At 36.3% G+C, this 25,712-nt stretch overlaps 1 protein-coding gene across 2 annotated transcripts in view; it reads right to left on the bottom strand.

Moving 5' to 3' along the window:
- The window catches only part of med23 (mediator complex subunit 23), a 203,474-nt gene extending 179,780 nt beyond the window's left edge, over window positions 1-23,694 (bottom strand). For both annotated transcript variants that reach the window (XM_039747441.1, XM_039747442.1), the window contains exons 1-6: window positions 22,992-23,694; window positions 13,007-13,038; window positions 12,198-12,285; window positions 9,572-9,696; window positions 9,003-9,114; window positions 5,618-5,716 (exon numbers count right to left, since the gene is read on the bottom strand). In XM_039747441.1, coding sequence (XP_039603375.1) covers window positions 5,618-5,716; window positions 9,003-9,114; window positions 9,572-9,696; window positions 12,198-12,285; window positions 13,007-13,038; window positions 22,992-23,042 — 507 coding nt within the window. In that variant the 5' untranslated portion in view covers window positions 23,043-23,694. The remainder of the gene's footprint in view (window positions 1-5,617; window positions 5,717-9,002; window positions 9,115-9,571; window positions 9,697-12,197; window positions 12,286-13,006; window positions 13,039-22,991) is intronic.
- Between the last annotated feature and the right edge of the window lie 2,018 nt (window positions 23,695-25,712).

The following is a 25,712-nucleotide window of genomic DNA, read 5'->3' as shown; positions in this document are numbered from 1 at the left end:
TGAACATGCTATATACAAGTAAAACATTATTGCACTGGATCAATTTTTCCTTTCCTTTGTGACTTGGCTTTTGTTAATGGTCACTGAAATACACAATCTTACTGGAAAGTATTCTTTTGAATGGAAATGGATAATCAGTAGAACTAATATGAAATTTGAGTAAATATTACTATCATTATTAAATTTTTTACAATTTTTCATTTGTTTACACTGTTCACTCAAGTACAGCATTCCTTTTCGTGCTTTTGTCATTTGAATGTGGTTCCAGTTTGAAGTCTGCAGATGTGTATGAATATGCAAATCAGTGTTGAAATACATATAGTGCACTTCGTAATGTTCGGGACAAAGGCACATCTTTTATTTGATTTACTTCCCAGTTTAAAATTACAAATCAAACAATTCAGACATGATTAATGTGTGCATTGCATAATTTAATCAGAGTATTTGCATACTTTTCAGTCACACCATGTAAAAATTACAACACCTTTTCTACATGGTGCTCCCATTTCAGAGCACTACAATGTTTGGGACATAGCAACGGTAGGTGTATTTAAGCAGTCACATTTAGTACATTGTTGTATATTTCTTGCATACAATGTTTGATTGAAATCTGAGATTCAAAGACATTACCATATATAAAGTATCTTTTCAACTTCTGCTTGTTTTGGGGGTGGGGGTGGATGGGTTGCTTAACTAGTGCTGGGCGGTATACTGGTTCATACCGAAAAACTTTTTATTTTTTTTTTATTTTTGTTATGATATGGATTTTTCTTATATCGCAACACCAGTTTAAATTGCCTAAACACCGTTCGGAACTCGGCGCAGCAGGAAATTGCTTAAGGGAGACCTTTTTCACTGCTACACCGCTAAACACATGCCACAGAGGTGTTGCGCAGGGGCTCTTTTTCTTTGCTACACCACTAAACAAGCATACATTGGAGTACAGTACATGAGTTAGTAGAGATATTTCGCGGTGAAAATGGACAGAGAACATTCCGAAACTGAAGCTGTAGCAGACGATAAAGTTGAACATGATGACACAGAAGAACTTTTGATGAAAAAAGGAGTCACGTCTGTTGTCTGGAGATACATTGGATTTAAAAGGTCGGATGTGGACCATTAAGTTCAAAAGTGTGAATACTGTTTCTATACTACTGGATAATACTGCAAGCCAAGTTGTATTTTTTTCAATGCTGTGTAATGTACCTGGGTACTGTGTAAGAGTGTGACGACATGTTGACTTTAATCTTGACGTTTATGATGAGAATAAAGGCGACATTTCTACTTTATTCTCACCGTTTGTTGAGATTAAAGTCGACATGCTGACTTTATTCTCGTAATTTGTTATTAAAGTAGAACATCGTAAACTAAACTTCATCTTAAAATGAATATTTCATTTACTAGATTTTCTCAAACCCCGTCATAGGTTATGTAGCACATTAAACACTTTGTGTTGCATTCCCAGAGCCATGTTAATCACTATGTGCTTCTTAAACTGACTTTCTCTTGCACTAAGAGGAGGCACAGACAGCACACGAAATACATTAATTTCATGATATTCCTGCTCCATGAACATTTAGAATGCTAAGATAAATACTTGATATAATTTTCATGATGAAATGCATTAAAGCATGTATTAATCATGTTGGGGGCAGGGTGGCGTGGAGGTTGCACTGCTGCCTCGCAGCAATGGGGTCCCGGGTGTTCCCAGCTTTGAATATGCATGCTTCTCTGGTGGGTTTACTCGGCATGCTTCATTTTCCTTTCACAGTCATGTAAGATGGCGGGTTTTGTTATGTTATATTAATCCTGCTAGTGTATGTATTGCTCATATTCACCCTGCGATGTGCTGGCACCACATTCAGGATTTCTTCCTGCCTTGCACACAATGCTTACTGGGATGGGAGCAACCCTGAATGGACGGCAAAATTAAACATGTATAACAAAGATTTTTTTTTAAAGTTCTGAACACTCCGTGGTCTAAGTTTATAACGTTTTAATTTCACAAGGATGCTTATCATGTGGCGATTGGTTATGTGGAGAAAGAAAAAGGAAGGATAGGAACTGGGTGTTTAATACGTCAGAAAGAGACAGCATGCATGCAATAAGGAAAGCCCGCTCAGAAGAACATCCATTGAATTCTGTGTTCATGTTTTCGACCACCAGTTCACGAACCCAAAATTTACACAATATTTAAGTTAAACCTGTGCATTCATACATCCAGTTTTTTGGAGCCTCGTCACATCTGCCATAAAGTTCTCTAAACTGAATGTACACCTGGGGACCCCTTACTCCGAGGGAGCAGCACTACCGCCACACTACCATGCATGTTTAATACCTGTTTTAATGCATTTCATCATGAAAAATTATCTTGACATTCTACATTTTCATAGAGCAGGAATATCATGAAGTGAATGTATTCTGTGAGGTGATCGCTGCCTCTTAGTGCAAGAGGAAGTCAGTTTAAGAAGAGCATAGCGATTAACAACTGGGTCGGGGAACACTTAACAAAGCATTTAATGTGCTACATAACTTATAACGGGGTTTGAGAAAATCTAGTGAATTAAACATTGATTTTAGGATGAAGTTTAGTTTACGAGATTCTACTTTAATGACAAAATAAAGAGAATAAGTGGAAATGTCAACTTTAATCTCGACAGTTTTTTTTTCTTCAATGTTCATATTTTTTTTTTTCACTGTGGCCCTAATACGATTCCGTAGGGCTATACCACAAATAACATTATAAATGCAAGTTGCAGTTTTATTATTTATGTATATAGCTTAGCTTGAAGCAAGGTCTATATTAATGCAGTTTGCCTTAATGATGGTTCAGTTGGTAAAGATGTCGTCATCATCAAGTTGCACTTGTTTTATTTTATTTTATTTTTATTTGGTGAATACTGTGTAATGTGCCTGGGCTTGAACTCTTGGAAGTAATAGTATTATTACTGGAAGTTGCACTATTATTTATTAGTTTAAATATTATGCAGTTTAATGATGATAAAGTTGTTTAAAATGTCACTTTAACATGTCAGTGGACAGAGATGCTAACATTAACAAAGTGTAGTTGGTTTACAAAAAATATTTACTATTTATTCCTTTTAAAAGACATTTTTCAGTGCAATACAACTTTTGAAAAACACCTCTGGATATTTTACTAAGTCTAAATGCCTCTTTGGATGTTTGAAAATATGTTTAAGTTGTTTGCAAATATTGTTCAATAAAAAGGCTCTATATTTTGACTGCAACTATCACGCAATGTGATTCCTTCTCTTCATTAGTGCTACCCCCTTGAAAACTATCACTTCATGGGGCCAAGCAAACCTGTATTAATACTTGTGTGTACATTCAAATCTTTTTTGTACAATGTACAATTCTCATGACTGTGGAATAGGTTATTCTTAGCCAGTAATTGCAGTGGAAATGTGGTTAACATCCACTCATGCATGGGGAAAATACTGTCCAATACCGTGAAACTGGTATAATTTTGAAAAATACCATGATATAGAATTTTGGTCATACCGCTCAGCACTAGGCTTAGATTTAATTCAGGAGGTTGGCTTGGCCATTTAAGAATTTTCCATTTTTTAAACTTTGAAAACCTCCTGTGTCACATCAGAAATATGTTTGGGATTATCTTGTTGTATGATGAAGCACTGTCCAAAGATGTTTCTATATGCCACAGAATTCAATGTGCAACTGCTATCAGCAGTTTATTCATCAATGAAGGCAAGTGTGCCAGTATCTTTCCATTCTTTTGATAAACACCAACATCACAAACTGCTGCAACTTATGATTTTAAATAAAATAAACCTTCACTATTACATGTTTCATGAATTAAACTTTACTGTATACACTGTCGCTTTTCCCATTTATATTTCTCCAAAATCAGTGCACCATTCTTCCTCTACTGCTTTTCCTACTTTACGTTCTACTAGCATTTTCTGTCAGCACTTTTACAGTGTGTAACAAAGAGGAATACATTTACCTGCAAAATAAGGAAAGACACCACATTTACTGTACTATTCAGAGCTGCCAGGTTGTTTATTCTAACAAGTGGGGACACTACTGAAACACTATATGCTTTCTTTTATCCACTCCACTACATAGATCTCCCTGCTCAGCTGGCATTCTCTTCACCTACTTAACTTGTCTTCTCTGTGTAAAAGGCAAACACAGTTCATAGATTTTCCAGAAACTAAAATGGTGATTCCTTTAGCTGTAAATAAATTAACAATTATATAAATCTAACTTAATGCTTTAAGCACAACGACAGAAGACTCAGGGTGGGTGGAATATCGGTTTTCAACTGGGAGCTAGAGGCTGACAGAGTGGAACAGATAAACAAGTGCCATCAGCAAGCAACAGAGTTTGTTAACCACTGAGCCTTGCATCTTCCTTAAGCTTTGCCAAGCTTTCTTTTTCCATTCGGTTAGTGATCATGTCTCATTTGCCCTGACCAGGATTCTGCCCTATCATCAATCATTTGTCCAACTTATTGGTTACTGGTGCTATTCACGTGGCCTGTCAATCACGTCTGCTGTGTTTAACATTTGCATAATTCGTACAAAGCATGTTCTTAATATAGCACAGAGTATAATTATTAATTAATATCAACAACTAAAAAATGTTATCGTGAAGCCAAAAAGAGAGTGTTGGCTAACTTTCTTTTTTCTATAACATTATCAAATTTCAATAAAATCCATTGGGGATCCTAAATATTGATAAAATCCTTTCTTAGCAGATTCCTACTAACTTACATGTACCGTCCTGCCAAATTTCAGCTTTTTAACTACATGGGAAATAGTGTTTTTGTTGAAGAGCAAGTAAGTGATTTAATTTTGTCATATAAAAACAACAGAATTAACATCGCAGTTTGTGTGTTAAAGAAATGTCAAGGGGAGGAGCCAGTTCTATAAATGTTTACACTAGCATTTAAAAAAATCAGAAAACTTATCACTTCTACATTAATTCTATTTGTATCTTTGAAATGATAACTTGTATTGGCATTAGTAACAAATAATGTTGAGAAAATACTTAAAGATCACCATAGTGCAACCTTTAATGTACTAAAGTTATTTCATATATAAAACAAGTAAAGACTCTGGGTGTATCAATTCATATACTGTGATGTAATCTGCTCTCAGTGTCAGTGGATGTACAGCTCTACCTATGTATGCATAATTATTTCTGCACAATGAAAAAAAAAATTTATCAGGGTAAATCTAACAGCTGCTGCTTGTAGGATAAAATGTTACAATACTATCTGTTTAATTAAGACACATTGTGTTCACAGAGATTTCCTGTTTTTTGAAGGACTATGCTTCCAAGTGTTACATTGTACACAACTTTAAAAAAGAAGATAATGCTAAAGCTATTGACATAGATAAAACAGTTAATTAGATATTTCTGTAACTTGATCCAGCCAGGTTAATAGTTCTTCAAAAAAGAATTGTAGCAAGAAAAAACTGAACTTGCAGTCATATGATTTACATACAACCACATTAGTCACTGTACTATACTGCAGAATTAAATACAGATGAGGACACAAAATTATTTTACATTAAAAGTACGAAAGGAAAATATATTATTAAAAATAAGCAAAATCAAAATTTACCTCACGAACTGCTAAAAGCTGTTGTACCACAGCAGAACTCACAGTGTTTGGAATAGACTGTATCTTCTCCAGCAATGCTTTTAATAGATCACGCACACCCTGCACACAAAACACATTTAATCAGGCCTTCAAATGTACTTATAGGCTTTGCTAATGTATAAAAACTGTTGACTGTATTCTGTGAAAGAAATTTACAAAAGTAAAGCAGGCATTATTAGTTTCTTCCAACATTTACTGTTTTCGGTGTGAAGTACAATGAAATTACTTGCAGTCTCCATAGATCAGTGACAACAGTATAGCCAGCAATGGACAAACAGAAGAATACACAAAGAATATAACATTATATATTAAAGGAAACCCTTTTCTACATACACATCCATAAAAACACATACATATATGCCTTTAAACAATGTGCAAATCTACACATTCACAAATAGCCAGTTTAAGGTTACTAGGTGTCTATGCGGAGGATTATTATGGAAAAAAACATACAGCCAATCAGTACATGCTGGGATTTTGAAGTCTAAAGTGTAGTCACAGAGGGTGGTACTTGGTCCCAAGTCTAGGACCTAATAATAGTATTAATAGTAATTATAAATGGTACAGCAGTAGTAAATGTTAGGGTATTTTGGAACTTCAGTCTTTATTGTCCGGGTGGTATGCTTCTGTGGACCAGCTTTGATGACATGCAAACCTTGGACTGTACTTAAAGTTTAGTTTTTATAGAATTTGTCTCCATTAACCTGGATAACTGCATAGTCACTCAATCTGAAGTACTAAATAATCTGAAATACTAACTATACATTCAACTTGTTTAGAAGATGAATACGTATACAGTCATATGAAAAAGTTTGGAAACCGCTCTTAATTCTTTGGATTTTTGTTTATCATTGGCAGAGCTTTCAAAGTAGCAATTTCCTTTAAAATATAACATGCCTTATGGAAACAGTAGTATTTCAGCAGTGACATTAAATTTATTGGATTAACAGAAAATATGCAATATGCATTATAACAAAATTAGACCGGTGCATAAATTTGGGCACCCCAACAATACTTAGTTCAGCCTCCTTTTGCAAATACAGTATAATAGCTACTAGAAGCCTCCTATAGCCTTTGATGAGTGTCTGAATTCTGGATGGAGGTATTTTTTACCATTCTTCCATACAAAATCTCTCCAGTTCAGTTAAATTTGATAGCTGCCGAGCATGGGCAGCCTTCTTCAAATCATCCCATAGATTTTCGAGGATATTCAAGTCAGGGGACTGTGACGGCAATTCCAGAACATTGTACTTCTCCCTCTGCTTGAATGTCTTTGTAGATTTCGAACTGTGTTTTGGGTCATTGTCTTGTTGGAATATCCAACCCTTACGTAACTGCGTAACTTCAACTTTGTGACTGATGCGTGAACGTTATCCTGAAGAATTTGTTGATATTGGGCGGAATTCATCCGACCCTCGACTTTAACAAGGGCCCCAGTCCCTGAGCTAGCCACACAGCATGATGGACCCTCCACCAAATTTGACAGTAGGTAGCAGGTATTTTTCTTGGAATGCAGTGTTCTTCTTCCGTCATGTAAAGAGCTTTTTGTTATGACCAAATAACAAAATTTTTGTCTCATCAGTCCAAAGCACTTTGCTCCAGAAATAATCTAGCTTGTCTAAATGAGCATTTGCATACAACAAGTGACTGTTTGTGGCATGAGTGCAGAAAGGGCTTCTTTCTCATCACCCTGCCATACAGATGTTCTTTGTGCAAATTGCGCTTAAGTGCAGAATGATGTACAGATACACCATCTGCAGCAAGATGTTCTTGCAGGTCTGTGGAGGTGATCTGTGGGTTGTCTGTAACTATTCTTACAATGCTGTGCATATGCCACTCCTGTATTTTTCTTGGCCTGCCAGACCTGCTGGGTTGGTTTAACAGCAACTGTGCCTGTGGCCTTCAATTTCCTGATTACATTCCTTACAGTTGAAACTGACAGTTTAAACCTCTGAGATAGCTTTTTGTAGCCTTCCCCTAAACCATGATACTGAACAATATTTGTTTTCAGATCTTTTGAGAGTTGCTTTGAGGATCCCATGCTCTTACTCTTCAGAGGAGAGTCAAAGGGAAGCACAAATTGCAATTGACCACCTTAAATACCTTTTCTCATGATTGGACACACCTGTCTATGAAGGTCAAGGCTTAACGAGCTTATCCAGCCAATCTGGTGTTGCAAGTAATCAGTATTGAGCAGTTACATGCATTCAAATCAGCAAAATTACGAGGAGACCCAAATTCTTGCACAGCCAGTTTTTCACATTTGATTTAATTTCGTACAACTAAATATTGCTTCACTAAAAATCTTTGTTCGGAAAACACCCCAGTACTCAGATGTTCCTAGGAAATGAAAGACATATCACTATTATCCTTTTTTGTTGAAAGTAGAGTAAATTATTATGCAGGCTGAGAGGGGTTCACAAATTTTTTCAAAGACTGTATATAAAATGCTCAATGAACTTTGTTGTAGGTACAGTGGTGTCATATAGGTGGTCTCACTTTTTACTGGGAAAAACAGTGCCACGGTTTACAAAGCACATTTACTGCCTCGTATCTACTTCCAATTTATGGATGCGTGGAGTGAGATATCAAAATCAAAAAGTGCTGATTACTAACTTAACACCTCACTATCTTACTGCAGAAAAAAGGTTACAAGCACAAATAAAAGAAGCTGCTACTACTTTGCATCAGTATAATGTTTTACCAAAAAATGTAAATGATGCATATCTGGACACAAACTTGGTAGATTTCATCATAATTTTAAATTAGGATTAGAAAAAACTTATCCCAAAAGATATTTAAAATCAAGAATATTCTTTTTCCAGAAACTAAAGTGGTATAAATTTTTCTTGAATGCAACAGTAATTAAGTATAAACATCATATGTATCCACTATGAGGGGACTGGGCGGTCTCATGGTCTGGAATCCCTACAGATTTTATTTTTTTCTCCAGCCGTCTGGAGTTTTTTTTTGTTTTTTCTGTCCCCCCTGGCCATTGGACCTTACTTATTCTATGTTAATTAATGTTGACTTATTTTGTTTTCTTATTGTGTCTTTTATTTTTCTATTCTTTATTATGTAAAGCACTTTGAGCTACTGTGTGTATGAAAATGTGCTATATAAATAAATGTTGTTGTTGTTATGATTAGTTATGTACCTAAAGGCATATTTGTACTATTAAGCAACTCTTTTCTGATTCTTGTACATTGAAATGACTTGGAAACTATCAGTAACACTATTCAAAGTGTAAACTGTGTTTCATTCCTCTGCTGCATAATTGGCTTTCTTGTAATACAGAACAGTAATCACATCATGAAATGCATTAAGAATGCTAATCCAGAATTACCTTGTAATCAACCCCACCAATGATTTTTCTAATTAATTTAAATGTCAAAGCCCACAGCTGTGTTCTTTCCCACTCTAGACTGTCAGAGTTGATCAAAGCCTCACAGACCATCCTAAAAAGAACAGAAATATTAAACACTGTGAAAATCTTGTACTCTACAGAAAAAAAAATGTGTTTTGCTAAATTAAAAAACATTAAGTGAAAGTAAAATGAAATAGCTTTAATTGAAAACCAGGTTGAAATAATTTCTTTATAAATAACTCTTAGATATTTATGTTTAGAGTTATGCACCAGAATGGAACTGAGGCACCTCGGATAGTTGTTACCATGCAAACACCCAAACCACGGTTCACATCCTGTCTGAGGTCCTTTTTAATACTAAATTTGCATTTTACCTCTAGCTTTATACTACCATCACCAAAGAACTTTACCAACTATAACATATAACTACATTTGATTCTTTTCTTCCAAACATGTGTAGCTAAGTTCACTGACTTGCTAGAAAATAATGTGGGAAATACCTATTTTAAGTAGAAAGCATTAGAAAATATATTAAGTTGCAGGATTACCTTGGAGGCAAAAGGTTTTTCTCCACAGCCATTGCCAGGCAGTCATAGAGAAATGATATACGTTTTGGACTGTGCTGGCTATGAATGAATCTTACAATCCACTGGACACACTGGTCGTGGGATTCCTAAATATAAGATATTTCGTTACTAAATCAGTAATAAGGATTATATAAAAGTGTACTTTATAGAAATAGTTACATTTTTAAAGTAATTTAAAATGACCCAAATGATAAAAACTTTCTAAAAATAATGTGCTAATTACATTTCTACAATGCAACTTTTTTACAATTCTTCAAGTGAATCTATGATTACAAAACAGTTTAGAGAAAAAGAAAAAACACTATTAACATCACATAGCCAAATAAACAACAGAAAAGGAATGAATATTCAAACTCATCATAACAAAATTTACTGTAGAAGTATCAAAATGAGTTTCTCCTCTGTGATGGCACATTATTTCACTAAACAGTAAGTAAGTAAGTAAATATATATAGATATAGATAGAGAGAGAGAGCAAGTATATTTAGAATAAAAAGCAAAACTTTCACTCCTCTGAGAGGGTTAGGCTTATTGCCAACTCTAAATTTGTCCTGAGTGAGAGAGTGTGGGCATGACCAAGTAATATTACTGACATTATATAGTATGGCACATGTATATATATATTGGTATCAATGTATGAAATCAGAATTAAGCTAGCACGTCGGGTTTTTGAAATACACATCATTGACGTTTTGACACTTTTGAATATCAATATAATATATCAACACAATATCTGGAGTTTGGACTGTATCCCACCAAAATTATTCTGAAAACAAACCAGAAGACGATACCAGAGAGACACATTAAAGCATATTTATGTCAATTTACCTCAACATAAAAGTGAGGTCAGCGTGCCCAAAAATGTTGGAGGCACTCGCTTTTGCGCTTGTACTGCACATCCATCTCTCTTTGCAAGAGCCAAAAGTAGTCACCCGTCATGTTCGGAGTGAATTTTCCCCAATACTAGTTTTTTATCACCTTTATATCTTGATGAAATCTTTCCCTATACTCATTGCTGACATTGCCCAGATTTGGTGGAAAAAAGTCAAGATGAGAATGTAAAAAATGCATCATCAGTGACATTCTGGCTCCCATAAGCTGATACAGTACGCTTTCAGCAGGTTCTCCACAAGCTCAGCATTATTCTCTGCTTTGTGACTGCCAAGAAAATTCTGGACAACCCGCACAAATGCTTCCCATGCTGCTAATTCAGTGGGCTTCAGTTTCCTTTTGAACTCCTCAGCAGGCATCAGTTCACGGATTTCAGGAACAACAAAAACATCTTCCTTAATTTTGGCTTCACTTTTCTCAAGACCAAACTTATTTCTTAAATGCTGAAAAAACAATGCCGTTTCTGTCCATCACCTTGACAAAATTTTCAAAGTAATGGTGAATTTAGCAAACAAAATGTTCTAAAATGCACTGTTATGTTTAACAGTAAAACCTCTACTTCCTGCACAGTCATGTCTGAGTTGTGTCATTATGCTTTAGAGTCATATAAGACCTGGAAATCAGTAACAAATATTTTTTCTGCTAATTAAAAATTATTTTTTAAATAAAATGAATAATGACAAGGTAAACAACACACAGCTATTAGTAACTTGTGGTGAATTCTTTTATCTCAATGAATCTCTAGTGGAATTACTGGTATTTATCAAAATGGTTATCCACCTTTACTGTCCAGTCACCCTAGTTGTCCAAGACCTGGAACTTCATAACTAAAAAATGGGACGTGCTGAAAGAAAACGGTTTTCAAATTTGGAGTCAACAAATGAAACCTGTTAAAGTAAAGGTGAAAGACTCCCAGTAGCAAAATGCTTGTTGACCAATGATCATTTACGCATAATATTCTAGTGCAATTATTTTGTTTTCTCTTGGTAATAATAACATAGATATCATGACATAACATATAGGAACAGAGAAATATACAGAATACTAATGAACTGGAGTAATAACTTTAAAACTCCTAACTAAATAATTGAATCAGAGCAAGTTAAATGTGAAATAATAAAGAATAATACAGAAAAGATGAACAAGGATTTCTTAAGGCACATTTGTGATGTAGTTAGTTTACACTATAGAACACAGAAGATGGCCATGGACAATTCAAAGGTATATCTTAAATTATTTAGAACAATGTGAGGAAACAGTTTTTCAGAGATAAGATTTTTACTTTAATAAACAATTTTATATTACTTTGGTAGTGACACTAATTATTCTTTGGTGAATATACAGGTATTTGTACACAAAAAATAAATAAAAGGATAAAAAAAATGAGTGGGATTCAAAACACCAATTCAGTCAGGCATACTTCTATATGGACTATACTACAACCTCCACAGAAAGGCTCTAAATTGCCCTTGACACTATGAAATACATTTTTCAGTTTTCTCCAATTTAAATTAACTTTTTGGTTAAGTTGGATTTGTCTGGGAATAGACTTTCCACAGTTGCAGCTACATGTATTATATAAGGAGATCCATGCATGCTTCACTCAAAAGGGGACCTGGAGACTTACTAAAAATGTATGCAGTAGTATGTTACTAACAAAAGAAGAGTGTATGTTTGTTGGATATTTTAACTTTACCTGTGGAAGAGTGCTTAAGTACTGCTGGAAAGCACCAAGACAGCTGATTAGCTTGGTTCTCTCATCTTCAGGGGTGTCCAAGAACATGCTAAGATTGTCAAAACAAATGTATATTACTTTTACCACAAAAATACATTTTATAATATACAATCTATATTTCAATTGTACAGTACATTATATTAAAAATACAAGACTAAAATAAGCATTTCAGCATCTCAAATTTAAAGGTAGATAACTGCATATATCTTTAGTTATGTAAAACAAAAAATAGGCAAATATTATAAAATACAGAGTAATTAATTATGCCCCGAGCCACCAGATTAAGGCAGTAAATACAAGATCTTCAACGCATAATCAGGTTACTTTTACTACATATCATACATTTTAGAATGTATAGTATATATTTCAGTTGTGTATTGAAAAAATAATTTCAGCATCTTTCGTGGAAAGGTAGTTAAGCACATCTATCTCTAGTTATATAAAACAAAAAATAGACAAAAAAGAATAAAATGTACAGTAATTATGCCCCAAGTTCCCTTATATTTGAGTCAGCAAATACAAGATCCTCAATATATAATCAGATCTAATGTGAAAGCAAAAACAATATTACACAGCTACGATAGGTGAAGGAAAGGTAGCAATAACACAATTGCCAAACTTTCAAATAATGATTACATTATGAAGAAATACATAAAAGTAAATATATACTCATGCTGAAAACTGCAAACAGCAATATGTTTTCTGCATGCTGTTTAATTGATAAAATACTTTAATGTAATACATACATTATGTGTAAACATCAAACTTACCCAGCAAATGCTTCTTCTATTATCTCAGTTTTCTGAAGAAAAAAGAGTGTAAACAAACATTTCCCAATAAATTTAATGTAGCCAAAGACATTCTCACTTTTAAAAGACAAGTCTAATCACTTTAAAAAATGTAACTGTATTAATAATGTTTTATATGCAATGAAAAAAATCAACAATGACAATAATATGAAAAAAGCAATATATGTAACTTTGGAAAGAAGCAATGAAAACTATGTATGATTATTCATCATATACTGGTAGTCAAAGTGTCATAGTGGCTAGCAATACTTACTATTCACAGCTTCTCAGACAACTCACTCTTTGTGTGAATTTATATGTCCTCCTAGTCTGTGTGGGTATTTCTCCGTTTTATTTTCTAAGATGTTCTTCCAAATCCCAAACATATGCTTGTTTGATGACAGATAGACCAATGACTCTACATTGTCCCTGTATGAATCAGTGTAGGTGTGTGATGGAGTGTGCCCTATGAAGGAATGGCATCCCATTCAAGCACCCAACTTCCATCCAGTGTTACTGGGATAGACACAAAATACCCACAACCCTGAAATGAATAGGCAGTTTAATCTGTAATATTAAATCGATTCATTATGAGTGTGTGGTCGCATTATGATGGACTAATGCCCTAACCAGGGTTGGTCCCTTCCTTTTGAGACAATGTTCTTGGAACAGGTTCAACCTTCCAACTACCCTAAACTAGATAAAGTTTGTTAAGTAAATAGACAGATGTAAAATCCAAATGTTTACCCTCTTAAAAAATAAAAATTTCCATAGGCTTGAAAAAAAATGGAAAAGAACACAGGCAGGGAGGAAATGTGAAAACACGTATGTTAGTATAACAGATATTAATTTGGGTGCCGCCCAGGAAACACTTCTTCTAATATACAAGCTTGACATTAAAACACCTACGTATTATACTAAATTTGCTATGACAAGTTTTAGCTCTTACACAACACTTTAACTAATGATTTCTAAATCACATACAGTTCAACATTGTCACACTCTCTCATTTTAGGTGTGTCTGCATATAATATGCAAAGCATCTATTGCAATAGCTCATGTCTGTCTGTCTGGCACATGAAACAACTCAACCCCCCCATAGACCAATTTTGATGAAATATGGTATACTTACTCAGTTCAGTTTTTGTTGAGATATCTTTAAAAAATTGTACTGTACACAATTTTAAAATTTCAATAACTCCCTATGAAAAGCAGTGGTGAATTTGCAAGCTTGTCTATTTTAAAACAGAGAAACGTTCCGTGCGACTTCAACTTTGAATTATTATACTTTTTCAATTTTACCTTTACAGCAGCTACCCAAATTTGTATATTTTCATCATTTTCACCATCAATAACCACTACTGATGGCAAACATCCTCCATTAGTTAGATAAGATGGGTGTACATGGAGAAACCTATACATCAGCAAGTTGTTCCAGCTTATGAAGTCTTCCTAGTGGCTTGAGTGCAAACAGAAGACAAGCAGTACAAGTGGACCTGGAAGTCCTCCAGGTGTTTTACATCGTAACAGGTAAGTTAATTAAATTTGCAAAAAGTATAAGTGCAAGCACAGAAAACGTGAATGAATGAAGTACCCTGTGGCGTGCAAGCTTATGTGCATGGAGCAAATACAGTGGTGTGAAAAACTATTTGCCCCCTTCCTGATTTCTTCTTCTTTTGCATGTTTGTCACACAAAATGTTTCTGATCATCAAACACATTTAACCATTAGTCAAATATAACACAAGTAAACACAAAATGCAGTTTTTAAATGATGGTTTTTATTATTTAGGGAGAAAAAAAATCCAAATCTACATGACCCTGTGTGAAAAAGTAATTGCCCCCTTGTTAAAAATAACCTAACTGTGGTGTATCACACCTGAGTTCAATTTCCGTAGTCACCCCCAGGCCTGATTACTGCCACACCTGTTTCAATGAAGAAATCACTTAAATAGGAGCTGCCTGACACAGAGAAGTAGACCAAAAGCACCTCAAAAGCTAGACATCATGCCAAGATCCAAAGAAATTCAGGAACAAATGAGAACAGAAGTAATTGAGATCTATCAGTCTGGTAAAGGTTATAAAGCCATTTCTAAAGCTTTGGGACTCCAGCGAACCACAGTGAGAGCCATTATCCACAAATGGCAAAAACATGGAACAGTGGTGAACCTTCCCAGGAGTGCCCGGCCGACCAAAATTACCCCAAGAGCGCAGAGACGACTCATCCGAGAGGTCACAAAAGACCCTAGGACAACGTCTAAAGAACTGCAGACCTCACTTGCCTCAATTAAGGTCAGTGTTCACGACTCCACCATAAGAAAGAGACTGGGCAAAAACGGCCTGCATGGCAGATTTCCAAGATGCAAACCACTGTTAAGCAAAAAGAACATTAGGGCTCGTCTCAATTTTGCTAAGAAACATCTCAATGATTAACAAGACTTTTGGGAAAATACCTTATGGACTGATGAGACAAAAGTTGAACTTTTTGGAAGGCAAATGTCCCGTTACATCGTAAAAGGAACACAACATTTCAGAAAAAGAACATCATACCAACAGTAAAATATGGTGGTGGTAGTGTGATGGTCTGGGGTTGTTTTGCTGCTTCAGGACCTGGAAGGCTTGCTCTGATAGATGGAACCATGAATTCTACTGTCTACTTAAAAATCCTGAAGGAGAATGTCCGGCCATCTGTTCGTCAACTCAAGCTGAAGCGATCTAGGGTGCTGCAACAGGACAATGATCCAAAACACACCAGCAAATCCACCTCTGAATGGCTGAAGAAAAACAAAATGAAGACTTTGGAGTGGCCTAGTCAAAGTCCTGACCTGAATCCAATAGAGATGCTATGGCATGACCTTAAAAAGGCGGTTCATGCTAGAAAACCCTCAAATAAAGCTGAATTACAACAATTCTGCAAAGATGAGTGGGCCAAAATTCCTCCAGAGCGCTGTAAAAGTCTTGTTGCAAGTTATCGCAAACGCTTGATTGCAGTTATTGCTGCTAAGGGTGGCCCAACCAGTTATTAGGTTCAGGGGGCAATTACTTTTTCACACAGGGCCATGTAGGTTTGGATTTTTTCTCCCTAAATAATAAAAACCATCATTTAAAAACTGCATTTTGTGTTTACTTGTGTTATATTTGACTAATGGTTAAATGTGTTTGATGATCAGAAACATTTTGTGTGACAAACATGCAAAAGAAGAAGAAATCAGGAAGGGGGCAAATACTTTTTCACACCACTGTAAACATTTACTCAGTACTAACCTTACACTAATACAGCAACACACCTCCATTATATGCAATTTACAATGTTTAGTGATGCACCAATATAGAAATTCTGGGCGATAACCATATGTTTTTGTCCAACTTTGCCAAACCGATATTTTTTTTTTTTTTAATTTACATCAGGTTTGAATCTTTTAATTATGCTGAAAATGTATTATGCATTATCAAAGAAACAACAGTAGCATGTGAAACAGAGATTAACTTATTTTTATTAACTTGCTGACTTAGGTTGGCTTCTTTAAAAGCACAAACAGTAGGTTTTTCTTAACAAAAAGAGGCATTTCTGCCTTTTCACCAGCATGTCTGTTTTTCTTTTCATTTACTATATTTGACAAAGCTGAAAAAGGCGTTTATTGTCTACACTGGTACAAGATGCCGATAGATACTTGATCACTGCCTTGCCAAGGTTGGGAAACGGGCTGCATTGCTTTTCCAATACTGGAGGGTGCAGTTATTTCTGGAGATAGGGGGCTTGCTGAGATAGTTATTAAGCTGAAAAAAAAATACGTTTACAAATGTTTACCTGTATTATAATAAAAAATAATAAATTATTATTAGGTTGACCAGCTATGTGGTAAAGAAAAACAGGACAATCGCTTGTACAAACCACCACCATTAATAAAAACTTGTGACGATAAAAGTTTGACGGATAATTATTTCTATAAAATGTGATGCAGATGGACAAGCTGTTCCGCAATTAAACACTTTCTAACACAGGTGTGCCTTGAAATACTGAGAGACTGTTGTATATTTTAGGGCGATTGTTTAAAAGTAATGCTTACGTTAAGACTGGAGTAGATCTTGCCTTAAAATCTTTTACAGTTTAGACACAGGAGACGCATCCTTCACAAGGTACAAAACTTGAAGCTGCATTCTAGTATGCAGGCAAACCTATACCTTCTTTTTAAGTACCCACTAAATTAAAATCCTCCAATATTTTTCCACAACAACTCGACTAAAATGGGAAACCCCCAAATGGCGCCGCTTCAATAACAGTTTCATATGCAATCTGGCAAATAAAGTGTAAAAACCTGACAAAAAAGGCGAGGTGATGCCATTAACGTATTCCTTTTTTTTCTCAGCTGATGTTTGCAGAGCAGTTTGCCCCACACTCGTGTACTATCCCAGCAAGCCACCTCTCAGTGCCGACTGTGACTTTCCGGAAAATGCACGAGGATACTGATTGGATATTAGGATGCTGCAGCGTATGGCTTTTTTTTTTAATTAAATCTGTAACAAAGTTTTGTTTTTTTTTTATTCTCGATGTCCGATAATCCTAATTAGTATGATTACTATTAATAATTTTATGATTCTGTTATTTTAATTCGGCGGCAGCTAAATGTGGCTATGTAGCCGCATACAAATTTTCTTCAAGCATTTCTTCATGCATCTCCAGTAATGAAGCAGCAACATCTCTCCAAGTGCAAATCTTTTTCTCTTCTGGTTCACTGCTGCTCTTTGCATCTCCTTCACCAATTGACTTCTTGACCAGTTGTTTCTCAAGTGCTTCTTGCACTTGTTTTTTTGCTATCTCGGTCACAAAATTGATCTTTGTACCCGTGTATCAAGGACAGTAGATAGATGGTATAGTGGCTTGGAGAATGCACCACTGAAGCATTTTGTGACAGCATCCAAATGTGTGACTTTCGCCGTCTGAACTATGGAATCTGTCATGTCACACTTGCTAAGAAGACTTTTAATCCCTTCAACAGACAGAATTACATTCGCAATCATAAATGAATGCGCGTTTATGTCGACATGTCCTGCTGAAGCATTCTTGCTGGGGTACCATGGTCTGTTTGTGTTTCTCTCAGCTGCATGCTTAAAATGAGTAACTATTCACCTCTCAATGGCAAAACAGTCAGAGATGCTTCTCTGGCTCAATAAGTCTTCATTTACAGCAAGCTACAAAGAGTGAGTCATTTTTGCAGGCAGAGCAGATAGCAACTATGTTGTCTTCATTTTTCACAGAAAAATATGGCCACACGGCTGACACGTTGCTTTACTAACGATATCTGCCCAATGAGTAAACAACGCGCACAGTGCTCCTGTCAGCAAAACTAGGGAACTCCATTTTTGTTTTGTTTTATTCGTGAGCGCAACGGGCTGTGCTTACAAGCATGGTTTTCTGCAGCTTAATGTCTGCCTTACCAAACAATAAAACCAACATTTAATTATTTAGTGAACTGACAATGTTGATAAGCCCGAGTTATATTGGTTGGAAGTATTGGTTTAAATGTACACATCTGACCAATTTCAATGTTGTAATTTTTAACGAACATCGGGCCGATAACAATACACTTTCTGATATATCGTGCATCTCTAAAATGATTATCTTCTATATATATAATTCACTAAGGCAAGACAGCCAAGGAAAGCACGCCGGAAGGTGCGTGGACTCACTAAGCCGCCAACAAGTAAGATACCTATGGAGCACGCAGGAAGGAGCTATGCCCACCAACTCGAACGCGACGACACAGAAAAAACGGCGTCATTTATATTCGTCTGTCGTAGAGGCCACATGCACCTCCGAGCCACGATGACTTTTCATAGAGGCATGTTTCTCATGGAGGTGAATCGCCATATACAGCGTGTAAAACGGTTTGCAAGGGGTATCCCATGGGATACTTAAAACAATCCTTTACAACTGAGGTTAAAACACAATGTCGGTCTTTAAAAACCGACACAAGGACAAACTTTCAAAAAGATATGCCTGTATCTGCCAAAACCAGTCTTCACTCACGGACAATTATATGTTGTTCTCTCCAGAGTTCCATCTTTTCATTCAATTTCTGTTGTATTCTCACACCAACCCTTTTTAGACAACTGTGTCTTTCCAGAAGTGTTCAGCATTCAATAAATAATTATGCATGAGATTGAGCGTGTGTCTACCCGGCACAGAGAGGCATGGGTAAGCCGTTGAACCCCATTCGGGCTGCAAACCGTGGAATTCTCACTAAGTGCGACTCATACACTCCCACTGATTACGTCCCTACCCTTTGTACACACCCCCATCCCACCTCGCTACTACCGTGGTTGGGTATCTTGGTGGATTTTACATAGAAAAGCAGCCAAAACCGCACAGAGCAATGAAACGTCTACGTGAGTCACAGGTGCATCTGGACTGTGCAAAGACGACAACGACTCAAGTGACGCGTTGGAGGTGGGCACATGAGCAGGCACTGCATACTGCACGAGAAATCAGCAGATTAGCATGACGGAGGGAGCGGAACGGACGCCCTTCTCCTCTTCTCCCGTTCCACCCTCCGCGCCTGAGCGCCGTCCACCCCATCCCTCCATCTGGGAGGAGAAAGCGCAATGGCGGTCCGCCAGTTTTCAGTCACGGACGATTGTGTGTTGGTTCGTTCCGTGCATTGTTATAATGTTGCTTTTCTTGCTGATTTATTACATTACCGATTTTTCAAATGTTAATTTCCTCCCTGTGCTTAAAAATCATTAAAAAACCGGCCTGATTATGCCGCGTATGGTGTGTTGGCTGGGATTGGCTCCAGCAGACCCCCGTGACCCTATTCGGATTCAGCGGGTTAGACAATGGATGGATGGATGGTAAGCCGCGGGTTGGCTAGTAATTATTATGATTATAATTATAATGATTTCACTGACACAACAATTGCTAGGTGAGATGATCACTATAATCCTGATAAAAATTCAATCAAATCAAAATGTCCAGGTTTTAAAAGGCTGCCCACCTAATAAATTGCTCTGCTGACATAAGCATCCTCACACTATATTTAGAACATGCACACATGAAATTCTAAAGGGCAAAAATCAGTGAAAGCTTTGTTAAGAACTTGTGTGAAATTTGAACAGCATTGCGAGGGTAAATAAGAAGCAGACAAAAACAGATAGCACTACCACTTCTGTGCTTTCCCTTGCCCTGGTCCCTCTCAGAAGACAATGAGATAAAGCACAGATGAGGATGGGTTTTATGTGTGGGCACACATGCCTGGTTTAGGAGTTTCAAAATCTAGAACCTTGTACAAAGTTGATCTCTGCCTGCATCTGATGCTTCTTGAACTGACTCTGGCTGGCAGGAACTTAACTTCGAAGAAGTAGGTTTAATTACATATGCACAGTTTTTTAATTGTGGGGGGAAAAAATGTGTCCAGAACAGGCAACTGTGCTTTTTAGCTAAATAAACGGAGTTTTCTACTTTGGTAGCTAGGTTGATACAGTATATGACTCAAAATTAAACACAGACATTGTATTTACATTTTTTAACACATTAGGGCAGTGGCTTACTCCTTTGTGTCATGCAACATAAACTATGACTGTTCACCATTTCGTGCATAGTAGAATCATGAACAGATTCCTTTAAGCCTTTAGATGTTACTGATTTTTTAAATCTCACTGGGCATTTTGGGTTGTGCCTTTTGATCCACCTTGGCTAGGCACCCACTTCTACAGAGAGCAGCCAAATTACTAAATCAGCTACATTTATAAACAGTATATCTTACTGTGGACTGAAGGATATCTAAACTCTTAGAAATTATTTTGTAATCTTTTACAGCTTAATGCAAATCAACAATTTATGATCATAGATCTTCTGAGATCCCTATTTTGCAAGTCATGCTTCACATCAGTAGATACTTCTTACGAATAGCAAACTCAAAATGTTTGAGTCTTTTAATAAGTAAAATCAGCTCTAAATCACACCTCCAATGTTGTTTCCCTGACTGAACTAAATTGTCCAAATTTATGAAGTTTCTCAGAGTTGGAAAACCGTCGTAAACAAGACCAAAAATTTCAGAGTTACGCAAATTTGGTCCAACTCTTAGGAGTATTAGTAATAGCATTTTATCAGTTTTCCTAATTTAGGAAACTACCCCTAACTTTACCAGGGATGTGGAAGAGCTCATGTCCTAACTCACAAGGAGCTGCCAGAAGATGGTAATCAAGTAGAGATCAGTATACACTTCTGAGAAAAGACGTCAATTCAGTATTCTGACACAAATGGAATAATATTTGTGACAAATCTTGTACATCATATGATTGCTCGATCAAAGTTGAGAAGCTAATTGCTGTCAACTGAAATGAAAGTGTTGGTAAAGTTACTTTTTGGTGACCAGGAAAATGCAGCTTTGCAATGGGAATGACTTGGTTATATCACAACCAACCATGCCTAGAATTCTGCACCAAACTTTGAACACCATTTCAACTTTTGAGGTAATACTCAGATTCATACCTTTCCCAGCCACTGCACATGATGTTAAAGCAAACAGCATTCATGCAAATGGGCACACACATAAGGATTACTGCCTGAACTGTGGATGAGCATGTACACGAGAATCGCATGCAATAAATACTACACTAGCAACACAAGAATCGTCATGGATACAGTCTGCATTGTAGTACCTTGCATTTATCCTGAAAAAAAGGAAAGTAGGCTGGGTGATTAACAACGAAATGTTGCCTGGGTACACTGAGCTCAGCTCTAACATTCACGACACATTTCACAGGCCCGAGAAGGTTCAAGAAGGCAGACAGAGACTTCCAGGGCATTGGATAAATACAGACTCAGACAAGATATTGGGGGTCACGGAAAGTGGCACAACGACTTCAGAACCGGCGCCATGGCTAGTTTCAGGATAGGTTATTTTACAGGGTATTTCCTATGGCCGTAACACCAGGAAGGGGATTCTTCTGAAAGTACAGATGTGGGACATTCATCGTTAAACAAACGTGACTGTTATTGGGCTTTAAGATCGTTAGTGTAATTCCTAGGAGTAATTCCATGACTGTTGATAAATACGAGCACAGGTTTGCTAACCTCTGACTCCAATCCGATTTTGTTGGAAGTCGTCAGCTTAGGTGTTCGCATACTTGAATGATGATGATGATGTATTCAATATGTACACTACGATAATTGGGTTATTAGTTTAAAACGACTGTGTATATTCATCATTGTAACTTTGAAGAACATCGGACCATATTTTAAGAGAAACTTATTCGTACGTATTTCCAAGGGTTCAGTTACGTTTTCTTGTCCTCTGTATTTAACATCCTCGACGTTGATCGTGCATATTACTGAACAGGACAAAACATTTTTATCTGGGAGCCGGAACAAAATACAGTTCCTATGTTAAAACCGTATAGCATTTTGTTGTATCCCTTTCATCAACCGTAATATTTAACATTTCTGCCTTGAACTGAAGGAAAGCGGATACCTGGTATAAACATGGCACTTTAAAAACAAAGCATTTTTGTATCTACTTATTAATTATGCAAGCACATCTTTGCAGTAAACCTAAACTGCTTTTAACACCTTAAATGAAGAAGAGTTGTGACGAGAGTTTCAATGTCAAACATCGCACCCACTGTTTTTAAAAATGTTTACAAAGCTCATTTTGTGTTCCTGGCGGTGCAATTAAAAAGTGGCATCCTCGTGAAAACCTGAGGCCATTACTACACAAAGTTAGGTAGTGATTCTACACGACCCTCGGCGAGACGGACGAATTACAAAATGCGTGGATTATTTTCGAAAGAGCCAATTAAGATATGCCGGTGTGAGAAATGGAAATCCAGGCATACGTGGGAGAAACGATTTCACATGCAAAATAAAGAAGATATTTGGCGTCTTAATAAAACAGCACAACCACGGAATAAAAAGCTACTAAGATCCAAGTAAGACCCCGAAGCGACACACAATGGGTTTGTACTTACCACCACCTCTTCGAAGATGCTCTGGAGTTGAGTTTCCATCGAGATTGCCATTTTGAAGTATTTGTATTTCTTACAACGCCGAAAATAATAACCACGTAAAGCACAGACGACTGCTTGCGGCTATATAAATCTTTCAGCGCATTTTTTGAGTGTACGATGGCACCAGATGGTTTGCAGTGCGCCGGTTGACCGTCCGGCAAGAGACCTAAAATGCGGGAATGGCGTTCTTCCTCGTTACTTTTCCTCAGCGTGCCTTGTCTATGGACATTGAACTGATTGAGAAACAATACATCCGAAATTTGTTTAAATTCGTAACTGAGTTATGCAGATAATATGTATCAATGTGCACATGCAAACAAGAACCATCAAGGAGAATAGAAGGCACAACCGCGCAACGTATACAGTAAATGAGTCCGGCGTGAAACACTGCAAAGCTCAAAACAAGTTCCGGCAATTTCTGATTTGAATATGTTTTAGCGGTTGTTCTTGTTTCTTGTTAGCTACGTTTACATTTTAAAATAATAACTCAGAGGCATGTCGATGTATACTGCACACAATTACGTTGTTCCAAGTTAAAGACAGCACATTTATTTTATTGTTTAAATAAAAACCTAACTATATTGAAATTAGTAGACACGACTAGTAGCATTACTAAATATTAGGGAAAAAACCTCCTGGAAGTTCCCAATTCCTTATTTATAACTCCAGGCTATGCATAAATGTACTGTGAAATGTGAGCATAAATAAATGTGACACGAAATATGTTATTTATTTATTTGTCTGTTTGTTTATTTCATTTTGTTCATAATATTCCTCCAAACGCATCATGAAATACGGCTTGAAATAAAACTCTCATTTTCACTCGTCATAGTTGAGAGAGTGGGCTCTAGTACGTGTTTTGATTGGTGAATCGTCTTCTGTAGATTGTCCTAATGTACAAAACGATTCTTTTTAGTGATTTGATTCATTTCGTTCAGTTCACCAAAATGATTGGGATCTTTTAATCACTGATTCGCTCATTTCAAAAACAACAAACTATATTATTCTTTAAAATCTTGAATATTATCACAACAGTGTTGCAACTTCAACCACCAAACAATACAAACAATATAAAAATCAAGCAACAAAAGAAGTAATTCACACATCATCATCATAATAATAATAATACACTTTATTTGACAAATAAAATTTCAACAATAAATAATAAAACAATTGTAAAAATAGAACCATGGTGCAAATGTTACGATAAAACTGAGAACATTGAAATGTGACTAAACAAAATTATTTTCAGTTTTAGGTTAGCGTAATTTCCCACAATATCCTTCTTTTCTGTCCTTTCTGATACAATCTCCCATTAAGTATATACTGAATATATATCATAGGTTCCCAACCTTTATTGAGTCAGAGCCCAATTTTTCAAAGAGTGATTCGATAGCGCCCCACTTGGGTGAACTATACTATATATTGAAAAACAAGGACAGATTTTTAAAATTATTTTATTAGAAGATATTAACAATATTGGTGTATTGCTCAAAGTATGATTAAAAAAATATATTATTAAAAAAAATGGATATAATATTATTAGTGAGAGGGCTGAGAATGGTGTGATGACACTGATTTTTCGATGTTTGGTGCCATTTTTGTCATCAGCAATCTTAAATCGCCGCATTCCACTATTGACAATCTGTTTCTTTTCTTTGTTAATAGATTGTTGATCATGTTTAATCCTCCTTCGGTTAAATATGATGATGGGAGACTTGTAGATCGTCTAATTCGTGTTGCCATCAGGGAAAAGTAGTGTTTCTTCCCAATGAAAAGGCGTATCCAGGATAAATAAAAGATTTGTTGTTTGGTGAAAGTGAAATCCACATAAGCGAGCGGCTGAGACGTGAAGTGGCTGGTGCATAGAGCAGGCCGGGGGGTTGGTGAGCGAAGCCCCCTAGTTTTTAATAAGTAGGTCCACGTAAGTTTTCCTTTGAATGTGATCTGTAGGTACCACACTGGAATTGTAGGTTTGCACCTGCTCTGATTAATTCCGAAACAACCTGGTATTGATAAAAAAAAAAAAAAAAACTTCTCACATATTTATAGTAATGTTCAATGAACCTGTCAAAAATGCATAGATTCGGTCCTCTGCATGTGTGTTAATCTTGTAAGGACTTGCATGATCTGAGAATGCAAACTTGTAAATATAATGTACCAATACCTACTATTTAATATGGACGGGTCTTTCTTAAGTGACATTTAGAATAATTGATTGAAACATGCGTTCGTTGATTTTTAGTATTAATCAAACTATGTCTTATACCAGAAATGCCCCCTTAGATTTCTTCAGCGCCCACCGGTGGGTGGTACCGCCCCCATTGGGAACCTTAGATATATGTCATCAGTGAGCTGAACTGTGATCCAATGTGCTGCGGGTCTTTTATCTGCAGTTCATGATTGAGCCTCTCCAGATCAGTAGAGGGCATAGTGGCTCTTTGACTCAGTCAGAGAACCTATCAATGGGAGGTGCTTGGTGTCCTCTAGCAAGTCAGTCATTGGCTAGTTGTCATCATGACCAATTTGCTGAAACAGTTACTTACAGACTATTTCCTAAAGAGAGCCATTTAAGTGAATTTAAGGTAATGGATCTGGACTGTTGTGGAATGCTTTATACAATATAGCACACACTGTGCTTGCCTCAAAAAGATTTGTTCTTTAATGCCATTGAACCAGTAT

The sequence above is a fragment of the Polypterus senegalus genome, chromosome 3, assembly GCF_016835505.1.
Source record: "Polypterus senegalus isolate Bchr_013 chromosome 3, ASM1683550v1, whole genome shotgun sequence".
Taxonomy (NCBI): Eukaryota; Metazoa; Chordata; class Cladistia; order Polypteriformes; family Polypteridae; genus Polypterus; species Polypterus senegalus.
The sequence above is the reverse complement of the archived record's forward strand: the minus strand, read 5'-3'. Positions and strand labels throughout refer to the sequence as shown.